Source organism: Podarcis tiliguerta (assembly GCF_965153285.1).
Source record: "Podarcis tiliguerta genome assembly, chromosome: 14".
NCBI classification, from domain to species: Eukaryota; Metazoa; Chordata; class Lepidosauria; order Squamata; family Lacertidae; genus Podarcis; species Podarcis tiliguerta.
Window position 1 is genome coordinate 37,122,442 of NC_139547.1, and position 10,615 is coordinate 37,133,056.

The window sequence follows — 10,615 nt, forward strand, 5'->3', positions numbered from 1 at the left end:
GGCCATCACTACCTCCTCTGGGAACAAGTGTAAAGAAGTACCATACTTTTCCATGTATAAGACTAGGGGTTTTTTTTTACTTTGAAATAAGGCTAAAAATATGGGGGTGTCTTATACACGGATAGTGCATATGCCCATTTTCTAAATTTGGGGTCCTCAAAAGTAGAGGGCATCTTATACATGGGGGCGTCTTATACACAGAAAAATACGGTACTTTCTTTTATCTGTGCTGAATCCCCCAACATTCAGCTTCATTGGATGTCTGTGGTTTTATGAGAGAGGGAGAAAAACGGTTTCCTATCTGCTTTCTCTATGCCATACATAATTTTGTGAACTATCATGAGCCTCAGTCCTCTTGCACAGGACCCTGAATCTCCTGCTGGTGGAGGTTGGGCCATTTCAGCAAATGGGGGCGCTGCCCTGCCAACCCCAATCTGCTTTCAGCTGACCCCCACTTCCCCTGCCTTACTTACGATCCATCCAAGGGTTGTTGCTGCCTGTCAGCTTTCTCACCCCCAGTCTCAGTGTTGCTCCTCAGCAGAGGATGGGAATGAGGCTAGAATTAGCTGAATCTACCTGTCACTGCTTCTGGCTCTGTTTGTTAATGGAGTGGTGGTTGTGGAATTATATTAATAGAATCATAGGGTTTGAAGTGACCACGAGGGTCATCTAGTCCAACCGCCTGCAATGCAGGAATCTTTTGCCCAACGTGAGACTCGAACGAACAACATGGGGCTGTTGAGCTCCCTGCACTCCGCCTTACTGGTTCCAATGGGCACCAGTCACTGCCGGGTTAACAGTGCTGTAAATGGAATATTACAGTGACAATCTATGAAGTTGTGTGAAAGAACGGGCGTATAGTACGTTGCGTGCCAGACGTTTCACACGAATTGACTAATGGAAGATGCAATGTGAAAGCAGAAGAGTTCAACAGAGTACCAGTTCACTTCTTTTTCACGATACATCAGTGCATCCATCTCAGACCTACTACTCCCGGGTTGGCACTCCGCAATTCTTACCCAATTTTTCAAACAACTTCATGGACTGTCACGATAATCTTTGATTTACAACCATTTTACATGCTCGATTTTCCAGCTTAGGGGACTGCAAACAGATTTTTAATGGAATCAAATAACACAGAAATGAGTGCCAAACGTATTTCGTTAGTTTTCTAGAAGTGGCTTTTACATTGTGTGGAAGCTCACATAAAACGTTGAAATTAACAGTTAGGGAAATGATGGGGAAATGGAACAAACTGTTGTGTGAATGCAGCCTGAGATTGAGGAGGAGGAAACTGACAGGTGGTGTCAACCTTGGGATGAATTGTAAGGCAGGCAGGCAGGTGGGGGCAAACTGAGAGCAGAGGGGTTGGTGGGGTCGGGCCCCAATTGCCCAAATGGACCAGCCTCCAGTGCAGTTCCCAGTGGTTTAACAACCAATCCCTCTTCACAGGGAACTCTCGGATTTGTAGCTCTCCTAACAACTCTCAGCACCTTTAGCAAACTACAACGTCCACTATTCTCTAGGGAAAGCCCTGACTGTTTAAGGTGGCATGATACTGCTTTAAATGTTTAGTGTGGATGAGAACTATGTTGTATCTAGCAAATGTTATCCCACACTTCCCAGTGCACTTTCCCATTGATTGATTGATTGATTGAGTTTATATACCGCCATATACCCAGAGGTCTCAGGGTGGCTGACATAAAAAGATCACAGTATATAAAATAAGAATAAAAGCAATAACCCCGCCAAAAGAAGAGCCACATTTTAAAAGGGTATTGGATGTGCTTTCCTTATGGCAACAAGTCCATTTTTGAGTGGAAGTGGGTGGGCTGAACAAGAGCATCAAAACAACTTCAGCCATGCAACCTGAATCTGCCCGTGTGGGGTTCCTCCAGACACCCTATTTATTGAGCATTTCTCCTAATCTGCTTGTACAAAGCTTACGTGGAGGTTACATTGTATCCTGCTTTTATTGAGCATTTGTTCTGATTTGTTTGTGGGGCAGTTAGACAACAATGAGCATGTGCCCTGTAGTTGCTTTGATTTGCCTGCGGGTATATACATCTTCCTGTTAGTCATTCATTTGTTCATTCATTCATTCATTCATTCATTCATCCCACACTTTTCAATGCATTTCCCCTTCACTTTCCAAGTCACAAAGAGTCTGGTTCTTTCCCCTTTTTCGAGGAGATCTGTTGCAGAGCAGCAGAATCCTTTAACCCACTTGGGTTGAACAAACCTAAATTTTGGACTAGCCCTTATCCAAGATGGCGCCGGCCAGCCTGCTGGAGCCGCAGCTGCCCGTGAACAGGGCCGGGTTCTTCAGTTTTGGGGCCGGCAACAATTTCCGACTCCCCGCGCTTGGCACCTGCAGTGGGGGCGGCCATGGGGCGGAGGCCCAGGCCTCGAGGATGCCCCTGCTTCTGGCGGCCCCTTGTCCTGGCCTGGACCGAGGCACCGCCGCGGGGGATGCCAAGATCGAGCTGCTGCACGGCACCACAACCCTGGCCTTCAAGTTTCAGCATGGTGTGATAGTGGCTGTGGATTCCCGGGCAACAGCAGGTGTCTACATTGCTTCTCAGAGGGCCAAGAAGGTCATCGAGATTAACCCTTACCTGCTGGGCACTGTGGCTGGTGGTGCAGCCGATTGCAGCTTCTGGGAGCGGCTGCTGGCACGGCAGTGTCGCATCTATGAACTCCGCAACAAGGAGCAGATATCGGTGGCTGCTGCCTCAAAGCTGTTGGCCAACATGGTGTATCAGTACAAGGGAATGGGGCTCTCTATGGGTACCATGATCTGTGGCTGGGACAAGCGAGGGCCAGGCCTTTATTACGTGGACAGTGAAGGGAACCGCATCTCAGGCAAAGTTTTCTCGGTGGGCTCCGGTTCTGTCTACGCCTACGGAGTAATGGACCGTGGCTACTCTAATGATCTCACCATTGAAGAAGCCTGTGATCTGGCCCGTCGCGCCATCTACCAGGCTACATACCGCGATGCCTACTCTGGGGGCACAGTCAACCTCTACCAGGTACGCCAGGATGGCTGGGTCCGTGTCTCCAGCGACGACGTGTCCAAACTGCATGAATTATATAATGACAAAGCCACAGAAACAGTCGCTTGAGATGATGGACTTTGGGAGAAAGCTGGGGTGCTGATTTGGGGTCTCTTTGTTGGTTAAAGCAGAGTTCCGTGCCCAGCGGAAGGATGAGGAGTACGTGCTGCATACTCTTGGTTGCTTTATTTACAGTTCAAAGCAGTTATATTACAGAAAGACATCTTGCCTCTGCCGGAGCAGAAAAGCATCCTCTCTCCTCGACAGCTTGGAGAGAAACAACACAGTGAAAAACAGGAAACCAGTGTACGTCACATCCAGTCTCCCTTTCCCGTGAGAAACTCCAACAGTACAGTACAGACTGTGGAATGTAAACACCTGTCTCGTGACAAGCCCTTTCGCTGCACAGTGAAGGAAAACAGAAACCAACATCCTCCCCCTTTCTGTGAACATCACTGGGCAGCGTGTTCGTACAATATCAGTACAAACCCAACTTCTGCACATAGGTACAGTGTTGATCCCTTGATACAATCTTGGATAATACATCAGCAGGAATTTTATTACCTGGCATATAGGACACCGTTACGAGTCCCTTCTGAATACATTCCCTAGCATGCTGCAATTTTAATTGCAAGTGCTTCGTGCTTTGCTTACAACCTTCAGACTTCAGCAAAGCCAAACATGCTTTGTTGTCCTGGTAAACCTGGATTGGACATTTGACAGGAATTTTCATATCTTTGCACAATTGTATCAACCATTCACAATCCTTAAGTGAATAAGACAGTGCATTCAGTTCAGCTTCACAAGTACTTAAGCTAACTGTTGTTTGCTTCTTGCATGACCAATCAAACAGACCCTGATTGTACATGTAGCAAACTCCAGACGTACTTTTCCTGTCTTCAGTGTCACTTCCAAAACTTGCATCTGCAAATATCTCAAGACCACCAGACTTCTGATTGTTAAATCTCAGTCTGTAATGCATAGTGCCTTTCAAATACCGCGCTATGCGTTTCAGAGCTTTCCAATCCTTGACACTAGGATTGTTGACTTGTCTGCTTAGCAAATTACAGCTAACAGCAATGTCTGGTCTTGAACATCTGGCAATGAAGTTTAACTTGCCTAGCACACTTCTGTACAGTGTAGAGTCAGAAAATGCTTCTCCAGTGTCATCTACCTGATAACCTGTTGTCATCGGTGTGTCTACAGGGTTAGCATCCATCAGGTTTAGTTTGCTTAACACATCAGCAATTTTCCGTGACTGGTGTACTAGAATGTTACCATCTTGATCTCTTTCTATTTCCAGAGATAGGTAGTTGTTTACCTCACCAAGATCTTTCATGTCAAAGTGCTCTTTCAGTTGAGCTAGGGCGTTATTGTACATTGCGACATCTTTCCAAAAGAATAATAAATCATCAACATAAAACAAACAGTACAGTTTCTTTTGCCCCTCCTCTTTGACAAATACACATGGATCAGCTTTCCCTTGCTGAAAACCTAGAGAAAACAATACTTCAGTGAGTTTTGTGTGCCAACACCGTGCACTTTGTTTGAGACCATAAAGGGATTTCTTCAGAGCACAAACAAATCCCTGTTTTACCTGTACGCCATCAGGTGGAAGCATATAAAGTGATTCATCCAGAGATCCGTACAGAAAAGCTGTATTAATATCATGGTGACTAATGTGTAGATTTTCCTCTGCAGCTAGCTTGAGCATAAGCCTAATGCTTTCATACCTCACTGTGGGTGAGTAGGTCTCGTGATAGTCTTCACCTGGTACTTGTGCAAAACCTCTGGCTACCAATCTGGCTTTGTGTCTGACTATCTTGCCATTTTGATCAGTCTTCGCTTTGAAGACCCATTTGCTTCCAAGCAGTTTCATTCCTGGAACTACTGGAACTAGCTCCCATGTTTTGTTCCTTTCCAAGGAATCAAGCTCAGCCTTCATGGCATTTAACCATGGTTCAGCTTCCTTTGAATCCAAACCCTGGATTTCTTGGAAACTTGAAGGTTCAAATACCTTCTTGGAGCTTTTAACAGCTGTTACTGCTATCGTAGCAAATTCATCAGCAAATCTCTTTGGAGGTTTGCCTTTTGTGGCTCTCTGTGACCTACGAATTAGCCTTAAGTCTTCAACACTCTCCTCTTCCTTCTTAGGAGAAAAGCGACCTATTGTGAACAATGGTTCTTCCAATTCTTGATCAGAGCTTTCAGAGGGTCGCATAGAGGCTTTCGCACTCTTGAAATCCTCTGAATCACCCGATTCAGTTTCAGATTCAGACTCAGAACCTTCATCAGTGGGTGTGGGTTGTTGTGGTTGCTTCTGACTATCCTCAGTCTCATCACTGTCATCAGGATAACATTGGAAAATTCCCACATTCTCCCCCCACTTTGCATTGTATTCAACACTTCTCGTGAGCTTAATTGTCTTAGAGTCAGTCATCATTATTCTGTAAGACCCTTTCTGATAACCTAGAAAGATACCATGCAATCCACGCTTGTCTAACTTTGAATTTTGTGGTGAATGAACCCACATGTCAGAACCAAAAATTTTCATGTGTTTGATGTATGGCTTCTTGCCAAACATCTTCTCATAGGGGGTACAACCAATCGCTGAAGATAACCTGCGATTGTAACTGTAAACAAAACACGAGAGAGATTCGGCCCAATAACTCTCTGGAAGATTGGCATCATGCAGCAAGGTTTTTAACCCTTGAAGCAATGTCTGATTTGCCCGTTCCGCAAGTCCATTCTGCCATGGCGAGCGAGGACTAGACAAATCGTGTTGAATTCCTTTCTCAGTCAGAAAAGCTTCAAACTGCTGAGAAGTGAATTCTCCCCCGCGATCACTGAAAAGAGTCTTTATCTTCTTACCATGCACATTTTCCAACCAAGCACAGAATTCCTTGAACCTAGGAAAAGCCTCTGATTTCTGCTTGAGATTGTACACAAAAATATATCTAGAAAATGCGTCAATGAGAACCATGAAGTACCTATTTCCACCCAAAGAGGGCGCTAGTGGTCCAACCAAATCAGCATGAATAATCTGGTATGGTTCCGTAGCTTGCCTACTAGACACCTTACCTTTCGCAGCCATTTTCACCTTGTTTGCTGCGCATGCTTTGCACTTCATGTGGTACCTGCAGGGTCTAATAGTCATACCTTCAACCAAGGCAGGCATTTTAGATACTGCCTCAAAATGCAAATGACCAAATTTTCGATGAAAATCATGAATACATCCTGCATGCAAACTTTTGTTAGAACCTGCAATGCAACAAGTGTCATCCTGCACAACATCATCATAATACAAAACAAACAAACGATCAACATATTCAGCATGCAATTCATAGTCATTTTTCTTTGTGATGATGCACTTCTTGTTCTTGAAGGAAACGTCAATGTTCCGCTCATTCAGTTGTCCAACGCTGAGCAGATTATGTTTGGCGTCTGGCACGTAAAGGACATTCTGTATCGATAAGTCCAAACTGTGAAGAACAACAGTTCCGTAGCCTTTACTGGGAATAGTGTGGTCATCCGCCTGGTGAATCGCACCTTCCTGCGGTGTAAAAGACACAAAAAGTCTCTTATCGTTGCTCATGTGGTGGGTCGCCGCCGAATCAACAACGAAGAAAGATCTAGACGTCTTCTGGACCTCTGCAACCTTTGGAGTGAAGCGTGAAACCATAGCCTTGTGCTGCGTTGTCCTAGACACCGGACCTTTGCCTTTGCCTCGGCCTTTTCCACGCGATGAGCTTTCGCTGCGCTGCTCTGTCTTGGCCCTGGGATATCTGCATTCCCTCTTCATATGGCCTAGACGTCCACACGAGTAGCATTTCACTGCCTTCAAAGCTTTGGCGCCATCTGGTGGTTCCACTGCACTATGGGATGACGTCTGTGAAGACTCCCCCTTGCCCATGCAGCTAGCACCCCGGCGATCTGCTTCATTTAACACCACGGCAGTAACAAAGTCCACTGTTAGCTGAGCTGTTGGCTGCACAGCAATCTGGGTTGCAACAGACTCCCAACCTGAACCCAAAGATTGTAGTATCATGAAAGAATACACAGCCTCTGGAAAGTTGAGTCCTCTCTGTTGCAGCTCATGTCTCAGATTTTGCATCTCCATCAGATGTAAACGCACATCTCCACCTTCAGCAAGAGCCATATTATGCAGCTTGTTAAAGTAAAACATAGTAGATCCAGCTTCTGTCCTTAAGTGAGCCTCTCTCAAAGAATCCCAAATTTCTCTGGCTGAGGTCTTATCACGCAATAGACAGAGCTCTTCTGGGGATACTATCAATGTAAGTGTTCCCCGTGCTTTGGAATCCTTAACTTTCCATGCATCTGTAACTGGAGCTGGGGGGGTTTCTGTAATGACCTCAAACAAACCCTCTTTCCGCAGAATTGCCTCTGCATACAAAACCCAGTCGGCATAATTTTTCTTGTTGAGCTTAGGAATCCCACAAGCATCCTGAAGGGCCATCATGACTCTGGCATTAGCCTTCAGCGTCATATATGCTGCTTTAAATCTTGCTGCGTCACTGCTGCACCTGCTTTATTCCAAAAGCGCACTTAAAAGTTACTTTCGATTTCCCCAGCATAGTAACATGAGCCTGGGAGCCATTTTCCTATTCCCGGCAAAACGGCTTTAACAGTTCAAAGTCCAGCCATAAAGCCATTAACTAGAAGCTGGCAGGCTGCCCGGAGCAGTAGCAACATACCTCATCAATCATGTTTATGCGCAGAGCAGATTCCAATCCGATCTGTCCCTCTGCATTCCGATCCTTTGCCGGCACTCCGATTCGACTTCTGGCGCAGCGGAAGCGTGCTGGGCCCATAACCACGTGTTGGTTAAAGCAGAGTTCCGTGCCCAGCGGAAGGATGAGGAGTACGTGCTGCATACTCTTGGTTGCTTTATTTACAGTTCAAAGCAGTTATATTACAGAAAGACATCTTGCCTCTGCCGGAGCAGAAAAGCATCCTCTCTCCTCGACAGCTTGGAGAGAAACAACACAGTGAAAAACAGGAAACCAGTGTACGTCACATCCAGTCTCCCTTTCCCGTGAGAAACTCCAACAGTACAGTACAGACTGTGGAATGTAAACACCTGTCTCGTGACAAGCCCTTTCGCTGCACAGTGAAGGAAAACAGAAACCAACACTCTTAAGGGTTGTTGGCTGGAGGAAGGGCGGGACTCACAGATGCCGCTGTCTGGAAAGATGTCTCATGCATGTAGCCCATGTTTCATGTAGTATTTGAGGTTTTTTTGCTTGTTCAGAATTAAACTTCTGCTGTCCAAAAAAAAAAAAAAAAAAAAAAACCACACAAAAAACCCACCTAAATTTTGGGTATCCTCCCTCCCATGGGACAGGCACAGTTTAGAAGTGCCTTGCGTTTGTTGACATGGTTGAAGATGGCCCGATCCGGTTTATATCAGTACAAAAGCACAATTTGGGCATTAGGTGGGTTGATCCTCAACTGTGATCTTGATATGGTGTGGTGGTGTTTGGTTACAAATGGTCCCTTAACATTGTACTTGCTTCTGTAGGATATATGTTGACGTGGGAGGAGGCAGGGGCTAGAAGCTGTGCAGAAAACTGCAGGCAGAAATGAGGATAGAGGAAGGAAAAGAAAATCACATGCTAAGGATGGGGGAACAGCCTATGCACCTTTCAGCGAAGTTCCTAATTTGTAATCCTCCCTGCTTACTATTAATTTCAGAAAGTGGTTGAATTTACCCACTGCTCTGTGTGTGTGTTTGTGTGTGTGTGTGTGTGTGTGTGAGAGAGAGAGAGAGAGAGAGAGAGAGAGAGAGATTTGAGAGGGGGAATATAACTTTTTCTATTGCAGTGCACAAACGACTAGGGAAGCTTGTCTTGTAAGAGGAACAACATCTGTGGTGTGGACGCTGAACATCTGTAGGAGGGATTTTTTCCCTTTTTTCTTTCGGCGGAGAGGGTATTCTGGGAAAATATTTCTGACCTAATCCCAGCAGTATCTGGTGTGGTGGGATTTGGTTACAAATGGCCCCTTAACGTCTTAGTGCGTTTTGTTCTGCTAGGTTCCAGGGGCACCCAGAGACCCCTTGTATTGTGCTAACCTGGGAAATAAACCTTGGGTGGAATTGATGGCTACATTTATTTGTGGGGGATGGTGGAGGCTTTCCCCTCTCCCACCCCACCCATCCCTGGTGCATGCTGATTGCCAGAAGGATAGGAGAGTCTAAAAGTCTCCTAGGTCCTTTGTGGCTTTGCCCCTACGCTCCGCAACCATCCCTCCAGAGGAGGGCAGGAAAAAAGGTAGAGTGGCAAGGAATGAGAGGCATAAGAAACTAGGGTGATCTTAGACAAAAGAGTTCCTTAAAATTTGTTGGTGCAGATTGCTGAATGTGCTGGTGAAAGAAGGATGGGGGAGAAATTTGATTCTGTTTGCATTTTAATGAGAAACAACCTTCTAGAATTAATATGTGAACTGAAACGGAGATATTCTTCGAAATGTACACTTTTCTGAATTTCACGATGCACAACCAAGCAGCGTGTACAAAATGCGTATTTTAAGGGAAAGTGTACATAAGAACGTGTCTATTAATAAAAAAATAACATTATAGGAATTATATTAGGGGGAACTGCTTAAAAATTTGTGCATATGAGCCAGAATTTGCGATTGGACAACAATGAGAACTGAGAGAAAACAAAATTCATCAATGGACTCCCTTCCATTTTGGAGTTCCTGCGAAGTTTAAAACAGAGCAAAAAAAAATGCTGCTCCCTGGTTTTTAAAATAATGTAGTCTGCCCCCCCCCCCCGCCCCTGCCCCCACAATGTAAATCTTATTTATTTGGCAGTGTGAATCTTGCCGCTTCACAAGAGCAACAGAACAACTCTCTTCTCAGTGGCTCAGAAGTGTGGGAATCAATTGGCCCTGCTCTTTTGCTTCTGTACACACAATGTCACAAATTCCTTATCCCAGGACTAGCCAACAGGGTGCCCACCAGATATTGTTGGACTACTGTGCCCATCACCCCCCATCCAGCAGAGAATCATGTTTGGAATATAAATCCTGTTTGGAAGATAACCAGCAGCCAATGCATATATTTCAATATTGGTGTTATGTGAACGCTGCAGCGTTTTGCACTAATCAAAGCTTCCCAACTCTTCTCAACTCTACATTTCCATGCAGAGTGCATTACAGCAACCTGACCCTGGAGGATACTAGAGCATGGATCAGTATTAGCAGGCTATACTGATCCAAGTAAGAGCCATGGTTGGTGCCCTAGCTGATGTCGGCCATAGGAACTCCTTCTATCCACTGTGATCACTTGAATCTCCAGAGATAGCAGTTGTTGGAGGAACACCCATAAACTACCCACCTGATCTGCAAATGGGAGTGCAACTCCATCCACAGCAGGCTTCCTTGACAAAACCTGGACCCAAACCACTCACCCACAGTTCCTCCAACTTACTTGGAATCAGTTTCACTGTATTATCTCTCATCCAGTCCATTACTACCTTGGCACATGAGCGGAGGACCTCTCCGGATACAGATGGTGCAGAGAGAAGGTGGTA

At 45.5% G+C, this 10,615-nt stretch overlaps 1 protein-coding gene across 1 annotated transcript; it reads left to right on the forward strand.

Moving 5' to 3' along the window:
* The first annotated feature begins 2,269 nt into the window (after positions 1-2,269).
* LOC310663983 (proteasome subunit beta type-5-like) lies at positions 2,270-3,166 on the forward strand. The gene has a single exon (XM_083412482.1). The coding sequence runs from the start codon at positions 2,271-2,273 to the stop codon at positions 3,123-3,125; it is 855 nt and encodes a 284-aa protein (XP_083268608.1). The 5' UTR covers position 2,270; the 3' UTR covers positions 3,126-3,166.
* The last annotated feature ends 7,449 nt before the right edge of the window (positions 3,167-10,615 follow it).

Coding starts and splice junctions, on each gene's coding strand:
- LOC310663983 (XM_083412482.1), top strand. CDS start 2,271: ATGGCGCCGGCCAGCCTGCTGGAGCCGCAGCTGCCCGTGAACAGGGCC.